The sequence below is a fragment of the Watersipora subatra genome, chromosome 1 (genome assembly GCF_963576615.1).
Source record: "Watersipora subatra chromosome 1, tzWatSuba1.1, whole genome shotgun sequence".
Taxonomy (NCBI): Eukaryota; Metazoa; Bryozoa; class Gymnolaemata; order Cheilostomatida; family Watersiporidae; genus Watersipora; species Watersipora subatra.
The window spans coordinates 56,963,607-56,983,806 of record NC_088708.1 but is presented as its reverse complement, the minus strand read 5'-3'; the positions used below and the strand labels follow the sequence as shown (position 1 = coordinate 56,983,806).

General features: G+C 34.5%; 1 protein-coding gene across 1 annotated transcript; it reads right to left on the bottom strand.

Moving 5' to 3' along the window:
- Positions 1-3: 3 nt before the first annotated feature.
- On the bottom strand, positions 4-19,372 carry LOC137393997 (uncharacterized). The gene is made up of 11 exons (XM_068080715.1): positions 19,130-19,372; positions 18,290-18,414; positions 16,808-16,888; positions 14,888-14,973; positions 12,634-12,719; positions 11,594-11,732; positions 9,602-9,679; positions 9,269-9,411; positions 6,487-6,634; positions 4,836-5,459; positions 4-144 (listed from the first exon to the last, which is right to left on the bottom strand). The coding sequence occupies exons 1-11, from the start codon at positions 19,324-19,326 to the stop codon at positions 28-30; spliced, it is 1,824 nt and encodes a 607-aa protein (XP_067936816.1). The 5' UTR covers positions 19,327-19,372; the 3' UTR covers positions 4-27.
- Positions 19,373-20,200: the final 828 nt, after the last annotated feature.

The following is a 20,200-nucleotide window of genomic DNA, read 5'->3' as shown; positions in this document are numbered from 1 at the left end:
ATGTAAAGTTAACACTATGGTCAGAAATTATGCTGACTCTGGGCTGTCTTCAGTTACTCCCTGGTTGGTGAGAATGCTATACATTGCCACATTCCTCCTCTTAAATCGTTTTATCAAATTGCTTGGAATTTCATTTTTTTCTGCCTGCAAGAATCCACATAAATCATTTGTGAGTTGTTATTATTTTGCAGTATCGGATAGTCTTACCTAAACGTATAACAACTTGACAAAAGTTAATTGCTACTATTATGATTCAGTGAAACCTCGTAAGCAGTAAGAGACCTCGTCAGACCATGGATAACCAGTAAGAGACCTCGTCAGACCATAGGTAACCAGTAAGAGACCTCGTCAGACCATGGATAACTAGTAAGAGACCTCGTCAGACCATAGGCAACTAGTAAGAGACCTCGTCAGACCATAGGTTACTAGTAAGAGACCTCGTCAGTCCATAGGTAACTAGTAAGAGACCTTGTCAGACCATAGGTAACTAGTAAGAGACCTCGTCAGACCATAGGTAACTAGTAAGAGACCTCGTCAGACCATAGGTAACTAGTAAGAGACCTCGTCAGACCATAGGTTACTAGTAAGAGACCCCGTCAGACCATAGGTATTTGTGATCACATAGGTAGCTGTGTCTTGATAACTTACATGTTATCAAGAGTATAGTTATTATGCATGAAGTCATGAATATAGTTCCAGATTACAAACATAAGGCTGATTCACACCACCTTTCATTTTTTCGTGATGTCATTCTATCGTTGTCGGCCATCTTTGTAGACCATTTTTATCGTTAAAAACACAAAGCTTTTGTAATGAATTTTTGAAAACGATTTTTTTTTTGCAATTTTTTATGATAGTATCAAAACAACACCAAAAATACTATTAAATAAGAGAATGATGATCATTGTCTACAAATATGGCGGCTTTTTCGTGATTGAGCGCATGTGCAAATGGCTTGATGTTGTCAAAAAACGATGGATTTCGGCGTTGATGCCACAATACTTCGGTGATCGTCGATGGTAACAATGTTCACACTGTCACAAACCCATCCGCGTTTGCATCAGCAAATACTCAGTGCCCTAGTGTTTTTATATTTCTTTTTAATTTTTGTGAAGAAACCTCTTTGTTTTCACATGCTCGAATCAAATACTAGTCCAACATCAACTATCATAAATGGAAATAAATAATAAATCACGCTATCCGCGAATTACTATCGCTGAAATGGTTCACATTGTACTACTGGCTGTCGTCGATCCTTGGTGAAATATCGGGAATGTTTGACAGCTGCAATCTTTTCGGACATGTCCGTGTAGCTTCATCAATGCTGTCAGACCCCGGTTCACATACTCAATGATGAACACCGAAAGGAAAACGCCGACATACGGCGATATAGTGTCAACCAGCCTTCAATTGCTCAGCAGAAATCGCTATTTTCACAACTACCGTACTTTTCGGATTATAAACCGCACCCCTATATAAGCCGCATCTGCTTTATTTTCCAAAAAATGATAATAAAACAATACATAAGCCGCACCTTTGTATAGGCCGCAGAACTCAGGACGGTGCTTTTTAACGCGGCAGAAACTTTGCTGTTTAAAACGGAACAGTGCCTAACGGCACTGTTTCGCCATTATAACCAACGCTTTTTAACCCAATGTCTAATGGAACAGTACCGTTATGCATTGTTTCGTATTTTCTTTCACCGCTAGAGGCGCACTAACTGGAGATTCTGGTTAATGCGCCCTAGCGATGAAAGAAAAAGCCACAGAATAGCCCCACCCTTATATAAGCCGCATGGCTCCGCAATAGTCCGAAAAGTACTGTAATTATCGCTAAAATGTGTCATGAAAGCAGCTCGATTAAACTTGCAAAATAAAATTTCAACCACATTTCAATGGGCAAACCAATACGTATACATTTTGCTCATGAAACTATATGCAATATAGCGCTGCTAGAACAATATCTGCTACATGGTCATTATAAATTATTTAATTATGATGTTCATTCATCTAAAGAGATAACAAGAGTCTACTTATTTAAATTGACCAGAGAACTTTCATCAACAGCATGCATGGGCAACCTACGGCCCGCGGGCCAAATCCGGCCCGCGAAGGCTTTTCATCCGGCCCGCAGAGACCTTTGATAAATATAATTTGTTTTCTTAAATTTAGAAAGTAAAAACAAATGATCTCAAAAATAAAATTTCCCTTAATGACAATAAAACTCCCTCTATGAGAATCTCATCAATCTCTGCATTCACGAGAAATAATCATAAATAAATAAAAACCATCCTTTAGCATCCATATCCTGACATCAACATGACGTTTGGTTAAGTAATTTTCAGCAGTCTAGGACGATTTAGCGCGAAATTTCACTTCTAACCAAGATCACATCTCTACCAGTTTTCCACAAAGAAACAAATCTATATTTCTGATACACTTTTTTTCTTTTAAATTTCTTGAACGCATCGAACCCAAAATGTCATCATCAAAAAAGAGGAAAGTGGATAACGAATCTCGAGTGTTCAAGGAAAAGTCGATCAATGACTATTTTTTCACACAAATCAAAGAAAAACCAATGTGTTTATTGTGTTCAGAGTCAGTTTCTGTCATGAAAGAATATAATGTGAAAAGACACTACATTTCCAAACACTCATCTGTGTATGATAGTTTTCAAGGTGAACGTAGAAAACAAAAAGTAAAAAAACTGATGAAAGAATTGAAAGAGCAGCAGACAATTTTCGTCAAGAAACGTGATGATGCCGACAATGTTATTCGTGCTAGTTACATTGTTAGTGAGAAGATCGCAAAACATTCGAAAAATTATTCCAATGGTGAATTTGTGAAAGAGTGTCTACAAGCAGTAGTTGATATTTTGTGTCCAAGTAGAAAAAAAGAAATTGATAATATTAGTTTGTCTCGTAGAACTGTAACAAGACGGATTGACGAACTTGCTACCAATATAGAAACAGGCTTGAAAGAACTTGCTTCGAAATTTAAGTATTTTTCCTTGGCTATTGATGAAAGTAGTGATGTGGCAAATATAGCCCAACTTGCAGTTTTTGTGCGTGGAGTTGATGCCGATTTCAATATCACAGAAGATATGCTTGGTCTTCAAGCAATGAAAGACACTACTACTGGAGAGGATATTTTCCAAGAACTGAAAATATTAATGGCTAAATTTAATCTTCATTTTGATAAACTTCATGGTATATCAACAGATGGTGCACCAGCAATGGTTGGTAGTAAAGTTGGCTCAACTTCTAAAATCAAGACGGAGTTAACTTCTATGAACATAGACACAAAAGATTTTTATGTGTTTCACTGCATAATTCACCAAGAGAATTTGTGCGACAAGTCCCTCAAATTTGAGCACGTCATGTCTAAAGTAGTTTCAAGTATCAATTTTATAAAATCTCGAGCGTTAAACCATCGCCAGTTTAAAGAATTCCTTGAAGATATCGAGGCAGAACATGGAGATATGGTTTACTACTGTGAGGTGCGATGGTTGAGCAAAGGCAAAATGTTAAAACGATTTTATGATCTAAGGGTGAAATTTTCGCATTTATGGAAATGAAAGGCAAGTCTATCCCTGAATTAAGTGATGATGGCTGGGTACCGGATCTCACTTTTCTTGTTGACTTTACTTCATATCTGAACGAGTTGAATTCAAAACTGCAAGGGAAGGACCAATTTGTTCATCAGTTGTACAGTCATATCAGGTCATTTCAAAACAAAATTCAACTGTGGGAAAAACAGCTGAGAAGTGGTAATACTTTCCATTTTCCTACATTGGCAAATCATTGCAAAGCAGACTCTACTTCCTATGCTGATGAGCTTGTATTAATTCACAAAGAATTCATTAGTAGATTTCAAGATTTCAAATCACAAGAAGCTAATCTACGTATTTTCTCTTCACCATTTGATGTCAATGTTGAAGAGGCTCCCGAAGAATTGCAGAATGAATTGATTGAACTCCAAGAAAATGAAGACTTAAGACGAGGAATGAGAGATTATTCGTTACTGGAATTTTATAAAAATCTATGTAAAGAAGCTTTCCCCAGGATCACAGACTTTGCAAGAAAGAAAATGTCACTATTTGGGAGTACTTACGTATGTGAGCAGCTGTTTACTAAAATGGAACACGCAAAATCAAAAACAAAAACAAGGCTGACAGATAATAACCTTAGAGTAGCCGCCTCCAGCATTTCACCAAACATTGAGGCACTGGTGAAAAAACATCAAGCCCAAATTTCCCATTAGAATAAGGTTTTGTTACAATTTTTCTCATTCGTAATTACAAGATTAATAAACTATATGCTTCAATATTTTTTTCTCATTTGTAATTATAAGATTAATAAACTGTGTTTCCATAAATTGTTTTTAATAAATATTTTTAGCTTTTACAATTTCTGTTTCCTTACCCTTTCTATGTAAAGTATTAGACAAATGAATAAAAAAATCAGTAGTTTAATATATGTTTATCTGCATAGTATATATGAAATTATAAGTATATATGTATACATATATTGCAATTCTATAATTAGGACTCCTGGCCCGTCTTGGAAAACATAGTCTGGCCCACATGTGAACAAAGGTTGCCCATGCATGATCTACAGAATATAATTAGCTTTAGATACAAAATATTGCTGCTGAAAGACCAAAGTCACTGCTGTCAGAACTAGCCTTGTAAAGCTGCGAAATGTACGCTGTATAAAGAGGCTTGATATGCTAATCAGTAAAACAGATGACAGAATCATGATCAGTTAAGTGAGCATCCCTCCCACTTTATGATAAGCACTCAAAATGGCAGAGAAAAAGCCAAAAAGCACTCACTTGATGATGGCTAGTAGATTCTGGTTCCTCCGTCGATAGCCTTTTTTTGCTGATCCCAGTATCTGAAATCGTATTGTCACACTTCGAGGCTGCTGTCTTCGGCTCAGGCAAGTTCAAAGGTTTAGGCACTCTTATTTCAGCATTGAGAGCTAGAGCCGTATCTGAGATCGCATTGTCACACTCGGTGACTGTTTCTCTTGGCTCGGATAAATTCAAAGTTTTAGGTATTTTTAATTCAGTAGCACGATTAGCAGAGGTGGGCGTTGAAGATGCTCTTGCCAGACTATTATCAGTGGTAGAGCAGTCATTAAAGAGTCCTTCCTCCGCTGATGATTGTGAGTGCAGGAATGTCGGAAACTGTTCCCCTGAAGATGTATCCAAGGTCGAATTAGCATTTGACACACCCTCATCGGCTGTGTCATCAGCTGTATCATCCGCTGTCTCTTCGTCTTGGGTGGTATCATCGTCTTGGGTGGTATCATCGTCTTGGGTCGTTGCTTCACTTTCGCTATCCATGTCTAAACTTATTTCATCTGGATTCTCTTCCGTCGACTTCCCGCAGAAGACGGCGAATGGGTCCGTTATACCCAGCATCTGGCAGAGCAGTGTCGTCTGAGGGTTCACCTGTTGATTAGATGAACCCAATTTTAAAAATCATCTCAAATTTATTTCAAATTGAAAAAACTTTTAAGAACATTCATCACGCTGAATATGTTCGTACTGGTCAGGCAATCACACTCCTGGATAGTCTGATACACAATGTAGTTTATAACCTTTGAAAAATAACTCAGGTTACGCATAAAATAAGCTTTACAAGTACATTTAAAGAAAAAGAATATATATACTTAGAAAAAGGACTATAGAGACTACATGATATATTTACGCTCAATAACCATCAATAACACTTGTTATGCTTTTCAATTGTTCATCCATAATTTTCACTCAGCAAAAGAAAATCTGTTTCTTAAAGTTCATAATAAATTTCACATGTTTCATTGTGATTAAACACACGAACTCCGTCATGAAACACACTGGACTTTGTGATGAAATGCTTGTGCAATAGGTTCACGTAAAACAACAATATTAAAAAATGGCGTTGTGGCATGCTTCTATCTTTTGAATAGCAAAAATTTTATTCAAGTTTAATGGTAATTTAATGATGATTTAACAATACTTACCATGAGCATTAAAAGGTTTAAGTTATCTGCAGCAAATTCTTTTGCCGCCAGTTACTATTATTATAGCCAAAATCTGTAATCGATTCGTTCTTGTTCCATTGCAACCATAAGTATTGAATAGTTATTTATTTACATTAGGTAGTATTACCTCGGTAGACTAGATAGAAAGATGTTATAGTCTGATTTGTTAATAGATAGCTAATTCTTATTGGGGTGTAACAAAAATAGAAATTTCCATCAAATAGAATAACTTTATAACTAAACATCTTTGTAATTTTCTACTTGAATAACTAGATAAAGAAATTTGCTAGATGTGAAGTAACAAAAGGGTGGAGGCTTAACACTTATATAATAATAAAGCTTATATAATAATAATACATGTATATCAGTATAGCATCATCTTATACCATAAAAAACAAAATTTTATATTACGGCGCAAAATGCTAACTGAGAAGCTCAGCTAAGGCACTTACTTGACAGTTTGGAGTCTTCCCTCCCTTCTTGTTGCTCACCCCATCATATGGAGTGACTGTAATTTCAAAGTTTTCTGGCAATGTCAAATCTCCTTCAAAGTCTTCCAACAACTTATTAATTTCTCCTTCACTCACTTTGAAATCATACCTAAGAATTCGAGAAGCTAGCAGTGCTTTTGGAAAGATCACACAGTGAAAAGGATTACTGATGAAGAGATACAGTAGACACTCCTATAACGTATACCTCCTATACGTTAATTTCAGATAACGTAAAACTTTATGTAAAGTTCTTGCTTCGTATTACGTAAAAGATTCCACATAACGTAAAGTGTCAAATGGGGCAACGTCTCAAATTCGATTTGAATGGTAATATATCTCGCAGCAATTGTGAGAAGAAAACGATGTACGTATAGCGTTATATCTATGATATACATGTATACAACTTCCATGACATTCTAGTTTGTCGTGATAAATTGTCAGATGTATCAACAAAACAGAGAGTAGGTAGCTGCGCAATTGTTAATAAATACTTAAAGGTTGACTTGCAACCAAATTTACATTACAGTTATTTGGTGTCAAAAGATTCACTATGTCTAACTCTGCTGTGTTGTAGGTGCAAAATATGTGGAAATGTGATTACAAGCTCTTAAAAGCTCAAAAACGAACAGTTAGCAGCCATCATGAAAACGTCTGTAGGTTGGAATCCCTCTCAAAACGGCTCAAATGTGACGTAGTTGAACACAATGTGCTTCTGTTTACACTTTCATGCAACCTCATTCGTCAAAATATTTTCACAAATATACTTCACGCATTCAATAAAACCATGTCTAGATATTGTATTGTCCCTACGCGTCTATTTCATTATCATTGTAATGCTGCCACTTTGAGCACTGATATCTCAAAACCTAGCTTAAAAATCAGTTTAATTTTTTAACCTTAGCTCGAGGGGGTGCTTATCATTCTCTGATAAACATGAGGGGCCTGTTGGTCACCTGTGATGGTCGAACAGTGCTGCAGAAATTATTCACGCCATTTGGCGAAAAATATGGGTCACATGATCAGATTATAACTAGATGATTAAACCAGGCTGAAACGAAACTGTAAAGTAGCGAGCATCTATATTTGATAAGGGCTTTCCTGTAGAACCCGAAGTGTTTTTCATAAAACTAGTGAGCTACGAGAAGCGTGATATGTAGCCTTTTATCGGCCTTCCATTTCACGTGATAGCATCACGTGTCAAAACAATAACCACGTAGAGTTGACTACGTCATCAAAATAAAGGGATTCCAACCTTTGGCCGTTTTTTTAATTGTTCGTTTTTGAGCTTTTAAAAACTTTTTATCACATTTCCACATATTTTGAACCTATTTTAATACCAAATAGCTGTAATGTAAATTTTGTTGCTAGTCAATTTTTAAAGGCGATCAATTAGTGCACGTGTTACAGCATCAATCTACCAATCTGAATGTCACAAGTTGGGAGTATCGCTGAAAGTTATCTTTTATCTTAACCTTGACCCCTGGATACAAATAGACAACGAACAGGTAAACACCGCTCTTTTTTATAGTTGTTATAATAAAATATACTTTTGTTTTGCTCTATTGTAGATGTATAAAACATTTGTTATTAGTTTTACATTTTAGAATAAACTTTGCTGCCTAAAAAAATAAACAAATCATTGTGAATGGATGTCGAATATGCGCGTTTCCCATCAACTTATTGTAAAGTTACCACAATCATTGTCTATAAAATCAGTGATATTGATCAAAAAAAGAGAAAAGTTGTGATGCAAACTAATAATATTACAATTACGAAACAGCCAACAAATAAAAAAATCCAGTCTAGTTTTTTTTTGTATGGCCAAAGGGGTGATTTTGGAATGGTCTTGGAACGGATAAGGCAATCTACATGTATTTTACTGTTCGTATCGCGTATAATCAATGTAACGTAAACATTCCTGGAGCGGATTATTTATGTTGCAGGAGTGTCTACTGTAATTCTAACAGCAGCAATGGAAACAGAGCGTTATTCATGTGTAACAAATCCATTAATCAAGACTTTTATTTCTCATCACTACTTCCTCCTCGATACAAGCAAACAATAACATTCCCTAAATTCAAATCTTTCTATATTACTATAGCATTATTCAAGCTTTAACAATTAACATTTACATAAAGAAACAATTTTTGGTGATTACTTTTATTGCGGTAATTGGTCTACCTACCAAATTTTAGTTTTCAGTGGCATTAATGACAGGCCATTTTAGACAAACCGAACAACAATGATATTTTTGCCACTGTTGGCTAGGTGACTGACAGTTTGTAGAAATGCTCACAAGATAAAGCTAATCCAAACAAGTCATTACAACAACAAAAATGTGAGTAGTGGACATACCAAAATGAAAACTTCGTAAATACTACAACCTGTGATTTGAAATCACACTCAGCTCAAAATATCGAGTAAAAAATAACACTGACTGGCTGCAGGTACTGCAGGTATTGCAGGTAAGATAACAAGCACTGGTAGTATCTAACTTACTCACACATTAAATATAATCATTCGGCTGCGTCATGACTGCGGTACATATAGGTTACAGATTTGAAATATGAAATTTTCAAAGTCAATAAAGTTACATTAAATTTTTTAAGCTATGTTTTGCAGCTGTAGAGTATGTATAATAAAAAGTGCTTCTGCTACTGCATATGAGCTTTTTGTTACACCGGAACTTCTCAGCAAATTGTGTTGGCAAATAATGCCGCTACACAGATGTATAAGCACAAACCTTTCCTTACAGCCAACACCGGGCATATATCTAACTGTACTCGTTATATTGAGAAGATGATTTGTGCTTTTCAAAATGACGAGCCACTCTGGGTCAAGCTCTATCTTATACGGCGGTTCTTTAGTAGCAGGAACTTCTATAACCTGCAGACGTAACAACAAACTCAACAAAGGCTTTGTGAAAACTTCATAAAATTAAAACAGAATATTCTAGTTAAAACACAGTATCTATGGACAATCATGTAAGTAAACAAGAAACTGGCAATCATCTACCGGCAATAGGTTCGTGAATAAAGGAAAGCGTTTACAAGTTATCAAAGAGGTTGTAACAAACCTGTAAGAAACTCCTTTTAGGTAAGCATTTGTCAAGAGCTAGAAATTTAGTCGTCTTGTCCACTTCCCCTTGTTGACACTACATAAAAGCATTAAATACTCTTATAACCAAAACTGACAGCCAGTACATCTGACCTTGACCTTAAGTCCCTCAGGAGCTGATCATGCAAGCCTGTTGGGAGTTGTCAATTACTTAAAGCCCTATACAGTACCTAAACACTAAGTCGCCCATTACAACTACCAGGGATAGAATATAAGTGCGTATTGAAAAACACAAAAAAATAGATGGCTTGAAAACAGCTAACCTTGTGAATTTACTGAATAATTTGCTGCCCTCTGTTTAAAAGGATTGACATTCTAAAATAGGTTAAAATTTGCGTTCAATATGCATACCGTAAAACCTCTATTTGAACGCCATGGCACTCTATTTTCAACCCTTTCTTTGAATGGCGCTTTATTAGAGGTGACTTTCAAATACAGGGTAGTGTTGTATTTTTTAGTCTCCAGAACTTTGGAAAAATAAATGTAACCCTTCTACGAGCGAAGTGAATGTCGCCTATACTTTGCACTCTCCTTCTGGAGAGCAACATTAGGAAGCTGAGAAATATCTCTACCAGTTGATACCTATTGCTTGCAATTAATTTTCGATGATCTTGTAGCCTGCGTTGCAAGTTGTTGGAGCTAGCAAATTTTTTCCTTTTAATCTAAATTTGAATTCATATTTTCATTTTACAACTATATTTAACAATGTTGTATGCAAACTCATTGCACTCGTTGATATGCTTGCTACAGTTTGCAGCAAAAACTGCCTTTTTATGTGCAATAGAAGAGGAGTAATGAGCGTCGATCCATTGTAAACCGAGTTAAGATAACCGTAAGGATGCTATCAAATAATATGCTATAAATCTGCAAATTTATGATATATGAAATACTAATCTATCAAATAAAGTACTACAAATATATATTCAAGAACGACTGACATAAACAAACCATAATAATACATACAGGAACAAAATAACATTTTTGAAAAAAAATATTTGCCTCATTTGCTCGGCCAGTTGCATTTTGATTGTTGCTTTTATTTGGACCCATATTGGGTTCTTCTAGCTGTTCAATACCTACCACAGTGTCTGCTGACCTCAACTCTTCTGCTGCACTGATGAACTAGTTGATAGCGTCGAACCAATTTTTAGCAGAGCAAAACTTTTATGCATTGTCATTTAGAATACACTTTTTGGGCAAATAAAGAAAAACCACGCGTAATCTTGCATATGCGTGCTAAACAGTTTAAGCCTCAAAATAGTAGTACAGCTTCCATAGGTAAATGTTAAACGGTTTTTCATATATGACAAAGTATCAAGAACGCGTGAAACCAGGAACTACTATGAGCCTGATATAAAGCTATTAATTATTTCTATGGTGCTGCTTTCAAAGTTTTAACGAAAAAAACCATAAAACTTGGGAGTTGGAAAATGGACTTCAATACGAAAATAATGACATGAGAATTAATTGTTATTTAAAGTTATAAAAAACATTTTAAAGTCTTCAGATCAGATTATAAATCACATTATGGACGAGTGGGCAGATTCAGATTTAGACCTTAGTGACTTCGAATCAGTGTGTAGTTTCTACTTATTGCGACAATCGATCTTCTCAGGCGCTCTGTGCCGAAAACCATGGCAACCACTAAACCGAAAGAATTAATTGTTATTGATGTAACCGAGTCATTATTAGTACCATTTTGTGGACAATTTTTTACAGATCACTTTTGGGTTCGTAAAGCTCAAAGAATTTAAAGGTGGCAATCAAATAGAGGTGGCGTTCAAATAGAGGTTTCACACTAACTATACATATCCTTACATGTAAATTCAATATAATGCTAACATAGCATGACCAAGATAGAGCAATACACAAATCAGAACCAAAGTCTTGTTTGTTCTTGTGTGCCAATAATCAAATCAGAATATCTATAGGATGCCTCAAATAGACTTACCTCATGCTGGATGATGGCTGGATATTTACAATGCAAATGTGCTGAGAACCAGTAGGTGGGTTTGATATGTGAAAGCACTTCCTGCGCCGCTGGACTTCCAAGAGTATTTTGCGATATTTCATCCGCAAAGTCGGGTTTCCTGTTAAATAACACATGATGTCAATAACTTCCGCAAATCAAATTTGACTAGTTATAAAAAAGCATACAACAAATCTACTGATGATGACTCAGTTATTGCAGACAGTACAAAATAGCCTTAAAATATACATTGTACATGTACATAGTTCATATAGAGCCATATGTGATGCAGACACAAGCAGCCACTCGTTGGATTGCTATAGAAAATATCACATCTGACAGTGTTTACTGCCATCTGCGGATCTCATGAAACTGCAAACATTATGTATATTCAATACCGCGTGACAAGACGAATGCTGTCAACAGAAGGTTAAAGGAAGTAAGAGTGACAAGGCTAAAATTCAATGCAATGATCTGTGGGTGTGCGAGCGCGTGAGCAATTCCTCAAAGATCAAATGATGTGCGTAATTTTAAGAGCATTGTTGTGCAAACAATGCTCTTAAAAATGCAAACGGCTCTGCAAACACATATCTGAGTCCAGTGACAAGGGAACCTTGATGACTGTAGACCTGCCCTGTTGAAGAGAGCAATTTAAGAATGGATGCAATTCCTGTTACCATTAGCGGCCTTTTTAGAAATTGAACTCCGGCCTGTTGTTCGCAAGTTCAGCGTTCAACCGTCGAACCGTCCAACATTTTAACCGCGATCAAGTTTTCCCAATTTAATCATGAAACACCCTGGCAGTTAGATCACCATAAACATTAAAAACAATCTCAAATGATAGAAAAATACTGACACTTTCTGATGAAATCTGCTAAAATTTTGAGTAAGTTCATCTTTAATTAATTCTAATAGTGAAATGAAAAAGTTAAAGACTGGTTTGAGTCAACAACTAACTGATCTTGCACTTACTCAATTCCAAGTCAGATAATGACACTAATGAATGAGTAAATAAAACTTACCATCGAAGTAAAGATTCTATATTCCCTGCATGGACAGCGTGTAGTGGCCAGTCATGACTCATCATGATATCCACAGGCTGACTCACCTGTAGAATACATCAATATTTTGATCCCATACAATCATTGCTCTAGATTCCTATTTGCATTTAAAACGCTTGAAGTGAAAATAGTGACGTAAATCACTGAAATCTAATGATGTTGAACTAATAAGAACGCAATAGAACTAGCGGTATTTATTCTTAAATACTGGAGGTGAGCCGAAAGTGTTAAAAAAACTCAAAAGGTGAGTCCCGTCCGATCATAGAAACCCGAGCCATAATAAAAGGAAGTGTTTCTTCAAACCAAAGGTAAGCTAAAAAATATAGTGGCAAAGTAATCACAAGGTAGTAAATTTAATATGCGTCTAGATGTATGTGTATATACATACATATAACAATATTAATATATATTATATATACGTTAATAATATATATTGATGTATATAAATTTAACCAAAACAGATAGCATAGTTTGTAAGGGTGTCTGCCGGTGACCACGAGGTTACAGATCTCAACATATTGCTCACTTTTCTGGCAGTCCCTGGACAAGACCTCTATGTTTATGACCTCTATAGTGAGTGCAAAAACCAACGCCATCCTGGTTTAGATGTTCCCAGGTCAAACAAAAGGTGTGTAACACTCATCAGATAAAATCTAAGCATTTATCTGATGAGTGTTACACACCTTTTGTGTAATATAAAACTTTTAGTAATTTTTATTCTTAGTCAAATTTTAATAGATTTCTTACCAAATATATATATATATAATATATAAATTTGGTAAAATATTTATTAAATTTTGACTGTGTATATATATATTTATATACATATATGCAGTATGTATGATATATATATATATCATATACATATATCGCATGTCATATACATATATCGTATATCATATACACTGCATATAAATATATATATATATATATATAAATATATATATATATAATATGCCAAATCATAAATGTGGAGATAATCACAGATAGAACCACCTAGTTTAGCTAGTTTAATCAATCCCAGTGGTTACATCAATAAAATATATTACGACATCTATTACTTAATGTGATAAAAGATTGATTCGATGGAAAATTCGTTTCAATGCATGTGTTTTGCAGATGAGATTTCCATTGCCTGGATGAGACCAAACAGCTGTTTTCAAGCAGCACCTGACAAGTATAGTGGGTTAGCAAAGTGATAAACCATAAACAAACACTAAAGTCACTAATCATGTATAATGGCTATCTCCAAGTCTTCGATAACCATATAGCATGATTATGGACAATAAAGAAAGTGGAACAACACAAGTGCACACACAATTCAAGGAATTGTATTCCCTTGCAGTAAGAGTGTAAAAATTTGCTTCTGAGCAGCAAAATTTTCAATGTTATCAATTAAAGCAGATGGTGAAAGCCCGAAGCTTGCCTCATAAATCCAGCTACTAGCCACGAAACCAATAAACCCATGGCAGGCCGTTCGTGTTTGTGAGACCTGTTGCTAGTGTCACACGGATATGTGGCCATATACACCAAGGCAAAGCTTTACATGGGATAATTGACTAAGGTGTGATATCGATTTCATATAGAAATGAGTTTTTATCTAGTTTCTATCTACAAGTTAGTTAGAACTATAACAGATAATGCAGAAGTAGTGGTGGATGACTCCCATTTACAGTAACTCGCAAATACTTCTTCATTGTTCATATAAGGAAACTTGAGATACCTTGATACCTTTGAACAAAAGGAAAGAACTTGTAGAGTTATTACTCTTAGAAAGTAACAGTAATCCAATGTTTAGGCATACATTCATATATGAATCTATGCATATTTTATCAACATAATTGAGACCTCAAGCTAATGTGGCTGAGAATGCTCCAACAGAAACCCGATGAGTGCAACTTGAATATAATTGGGTCTGGAGTACATGGAGAAATGGGCTTCAACTGATAATTGTACTGAAAAAACACAAGTGTCGGCCCTTCTCAAGTTTTTCAAAGCTGCAACTAGACAGTAATTTAGCCAATAAAATTTCACAATCATACTAATTTTGGCTTCTGCATCCTTGCGTTTTTACTTCGAAAAATAGCAAACAAAAAGCTGCAAAATTTGAGGCGAAATGTAATCATTTCTTGCTTTCTGAACATCTTAAAAGCACAAGAAGAGCTGTTCATATATACATCATACACATGAACACACTCTATTTAATGTTAATTACCTGTTTGATTCGAAAAACTTCAAGAGACCTCGTGTGGTAGCAAGACCTCAATGTGTCATTAGAATAGGGGGGCCTCTCAAAATGCCCTACAAAAAGCACAGCTCAACTGATAAAACAAGCAAATCTAAAATTCATTGGTTCTTTCGCACAGTTGCTGAACTACTGTGGTTGTACACAACATAGTAACCTTTGCTGAACTACTGTGGTTGTACACAACATAGTAACCTTTGCTGAACTACTGTGGTTGTACACAACATAGTAACCTTTGGTAAACTACTGTGGTTGTACACAACATAGTAACCTTTGGTAAACTACTGTGGTTGTGTAAAGAAATTTGCCGGCCTTTACTTGGCATGATCTAGACTATTTCCTACAGAAATAAAATGTGTGTGATTTCGTTCCAGTTTTTATTATAGAAGGAAGTCCCAATAGCCGAGGAGCGTACGGCTATCTGCTCTGCCCAACTGAGTGAGCGCGCTCCTTTATATACAATAAACTCGCCCGTTCTGGCTAACGGAACCGAGCAAAACCGTATAACATTAGAAATAAACAGAATCGCTAATCCATTGGCATGGTTATAATACAGCGATAAACAAAGACATAATAACGATATAATATATGGACAAATTAATAACGATATAATAAAAAGAACAACACACCATGCAAGATATGACATATAAAAATATCTACACGAATTACAATGTCATGGCCCCAGCGTTCACCACAGTTGTACACAGTATAGTAACCTTTTACACCGACTAAGGGATATGAACATCACGACATGCAATGGTAATAAACAATAGAGGCCCAGAATAACATGATGCAGCCATATAGAAAACTAAAACTTCTTGAACATCGAAATTTAAAAATCTTGGCTCTTAAAGCAACAGTTAAATATTAACTAATAATTTACTAGATGAAAAATGCTATTTGCAGCAGTAAGTCACATATCAACATGTACTGATATGTAATGATATGTGTTATAGTAGCAATAACATGTACTGATATGTAATGATATGTGTTATAGCAGCAATAACATGTAACTCAGAGCAAAAATCCTGTATTCTGTTTTGCGCAATCTGTTTGCATCGGCTGTAGATAATAATACTCGTACAAATTATTCTTATAGGAACACATAAATATTGATAACAACATTAAATAATAATAACAAATTAAATGCTAATGAAACTAAATCTAAGCAAGAAGGATGACCCCATGTGAATGCACTCAGATTAGGCAGAGCAGATAACAGATCAATTAATACATAACATCATTAAGTAACATAACTTTCTAAAGTAACATATAACATCATTAAGTAACATATAACTTTGTTAAGTAAAGTTATATGTTATTACATAACATGTAACTTTATTAAGTAACGTATAATTCTATTAATTGAAATATAAATCTATTAAGTAACATATAACTTTATTACATAACATATAACTTTATTAAGTAGCATAAAACTTTATTAATTAATATACAACTTTATAAAGTAACATATAACTTAGACATCAGAATAGCACTTCCAAAGCAATAGGCATGCAATCTGTCACAACTATAATATGCCCAAGAACATAATTATATTTTATTTCAATAAACTTAAAAGAGCTGAGCTCTTTAAGCAATTATTCTATCTGGTTTTTGATAGGCTCCCAATACAAGTAAAACCGAACTCAAATATAATCCTCAAACAATAAGCTTGCTAGCAAAAATACACAAGCTATTGCTTTTTATAACCGTATTAAACATATTTTAAAATAAATATAGTTACTAGTCATTTGAAGAAGCACATGTATAAATGCCGCTTGAACCAAATACCTTAATTTTAAAAACGCTGACTCTTAATAAATTTTCGATTGCTAATTTATTGGATGTTCTCACTGCGTGTCACGAATATGTTTGTACAGTATGTCATACCTTTGTGATAATCCTTCCCTTTGTAGATCCCTGACATGCCTCCGATCCTAATCCCACCTACATTGATTATACCAGCGTAGCCTACAACAAGCTATTGCATGTAAATATAAACAGGTATTTCTCTATATTGCTAAATTCAACTTTCTCAATGTATATGCGCAAACGATATGCATTTCCACATTTTTTGGCAGATTTCGCCCAAACTTCCCTCGCACATCATCTGTGCCTTTCACCAGGTCGCTAAAGATATTAAGTTTCAAAACTCTGCCTGGTCCCTGAAAATCGGCCTCTTAAACAGCCATCTGAATAACAACTCAAGTATGCGCCTTCACACGCTTTAAAGCTGATTTTTCTCAATTTTAAAGACTTCTCATAATATGAAGTTTAAAAGTTAGAATAGTAAATGTTGTATATGTTAAATAAAAATAAATTTTCTCTCCAGAGACTATCGGTCTGGCCAAGCATTCAACTAGTATATTTATATATAGTATATATATATAGTATATATATACTATATATATATAGTACATATATATAGTATATATATATACTATATATATATAGTACATATATATATAGTATATATATAGTATATATATAGTATATATATATACTATATATATAGTATATATATAGTATATATATATACTATATATATAGTATATATATATATAGTATATATATATGTACTATATATATAGTATATATATATATATATATACATAAAAGTATTTGGGTAAAGTTTATTCAATTTATTACTACAACCATTGGTTTCATACAGCCAGTGAGCTAGCTGCAATCGTCAGGTAGTGCGAATGTGTACAGAGCAGTTGTTTTCATCCCTAAATGTTAAGAAGATTAAAAGGATTAAAAAGCTAAAAGCTTGAAACTCAAAGTTGGAATTGCTCTCCATAGAGGTATAATTGGCCATTATGTGTTCTTAAGTAAATATTTGTTTCTGTGTCTACATGATGACATGAGCTCTGATCGTTTATTTAAAGTTGCCTGCTCGGGTCTAAATATGATGTACAGTTTCTCTGTCTGGCATAAGTTACAAGTTTCACATTCGCACTACCTGACGATTGCAGCTAGCTCGCTGGCTGTATGAAACCAATGGTTGTAGTAATAAATTGAATAAACTTTACCTAAATACTTTTATGTATTTTAGCTCTATTTTATATTGAGCACTCTTAGTGTACATATATGAAACAAAGTATATATGCGTATATATATATATATATACTAAGTGAATGGTTGGCCAGACGGCCAGACTGAAAATCTTTGGACATAAAATTTATTTTTCTGTCTAGTGTAGGCGAATACGTATATATACATTCGCTTACACTATAAAACAATGGATAGAGAGTCATAGAATAGATAAGCACCAAACTCCAGGAGATGTTAACAAATTTCATCATGATGGTATTTCTGGTTATATGCTAGTGAATCTGGGGTTAAGGAATACATGTATGTCACAAATACCCATGTAATATATATTCGGTGCCAACCATCCACCATATGGTAGCTCTTGCATGTAATTGGACGCTTCATGATTGCCTCCGATAATAATGGTCAGTAACGGAGCCACTTTCTCCTTTTTATAATACCTAAAAAAGGATGCGCGCAGACATGTTGAGACGCGGGTATACAGCGAGTCAAGATGCAAAGTACATACAAGAAACATGCTCAACGAGATATACAGACAGATATACAAATATCATACAATGTCTTTCATCACAAAGCTTAGTTGTACGATTGACTAATGACTAAAAAGTCTTCATTTCATCAATGGTTATAAGCTACATGTACTATTATCAAACAAAACAAGATAATTTAATCATAATAAAAAGCATTTATTTGATTTACATAATAAAAATTCAAGTTAAATCTTTTGTTGAAAGTAAATAGTTGAACAGTTGACTATAGCAAACGGGATGATATAGTAATAGAATGCAGGATTTGGTTAAATTTCAGAGAATCATGCTAGAATCATCCTTGCTAGAATCATGAAATCAGTCTGCACGGCATTCAAAGGCAACGTTCACTTAATAATTTCATGGATAAAGCAGATAACTTCATATTTGATCTAGTCCATCTATCCGAATTTACTTAGAAACTATGGCAGATGTCAAAGATAATCAACCAGCATAATCCAGATGATAGTAATTGCTGGACACATAATAAATGACTTTTATACCTCTGGACAATGTCAAGTCTCTAAAGATACCAACATCAAAGATGGAATGCAGGACAGTCACATCCAAGAATCTAAGAATATGTTTTTGTATACTACTTTTATAGATGTTAACTATAGCAAATTACCTATAAAAATATTTCATGTCTCTGTATTTCGGTGGCACAGCCATACAAAGCAAATCATCTGGATTTCTGGTGGCTTCAAAGTCTCCACATATCAGCAAAAGATCAACTTTATAGCCTTTGATCTTCTGGATGTGTTCGATTGTGTCATAAATAATGTCCAACTCATCATGACAGCATCCTTCTATAGCTATCCGCATCCTCAGTAGAGGGTATGCTATACAACAGATAACTCTAGAGCATGAGCAATCTGTCCACTCTGCAGAAATAAACACAGCATTTAAAGAAAACGTGAGATTCGGCAAGCAAGATTCCATGATACAGTAGAGACCCTACAACATAAATAATCCATTTCAAAAATGTTTATGTTATATATATTTTACGTTATACCAAGCGTAAAATACGCATAACTAGCCTAATACGTTCCAAGATCTCCCTAAACTCACCCCTTTGGCACTCTAAAAAGGAAAAAATAAACGTAACTTCTTAATTTAAAAACTGTACAGTAACTGTGATATCATTAGTTTATATCGACAACTTTTCCCTTTATATCACTTACACTTAGTTTAAAGTCCATGATTACAGTAATTTTACGTCAAGTTAAATGGAGCGTACATCTTCAATTTAAATTGCTATTTTACTTTTTCCTACACAGCAAGGTTCATGCTGCATGAAAATAAATATTGTATATGCTTGATATACAGTAAAAAATATATCTCATATAATATAAAATATATATATAATATAGCTTATATAATATAAGATATATTATATAGATATATAATATATCTACACTGACAGGGCAGGACCCTGACAGGGTTCCGCAGGTACTACATCTCAATTTAGATTTTCCTTCCAACCAAGGTGTGGATGCACTGTAATAGCATTTAAAAGAATGGACTTGAAGAGATGTATAGTAAAACTCCTTTCATTTTTATTTGGAATAAATTATTACAAAAATATTTTATTAACTACTAACTGTATATCGCAGCAATAATTATTGAAACTGTTTTATTACTCAAATAGGATGCTTTCACGTAACCTTGTATATGATTACTGAATATTTACTACAAT

Bases quoted from the DNA above. Each gene is read 5' to 3' on its own strand.
- LOC137393997 (XM_068080715.1), bottom strand. From the start codon at position 19,326: ATGCGGATAGCTATAGAAGGATGCTGTCATGATGAGTTGGACATTATT. The intron at 16,889-18,289 runs GTATTTGTGACA...AGCTTGTTGTAG, and splicing joins ACCGAATATATATTACATGG to GCTACGCTGGTATAATCAAT. The intron at 12,720-14,887 runs GTAATTAACATT...TGTATTCTACAG, and splicing joins AAGTTTTTCGAATCAAACAG to GTGAGTCAGCCTGTGGATAT.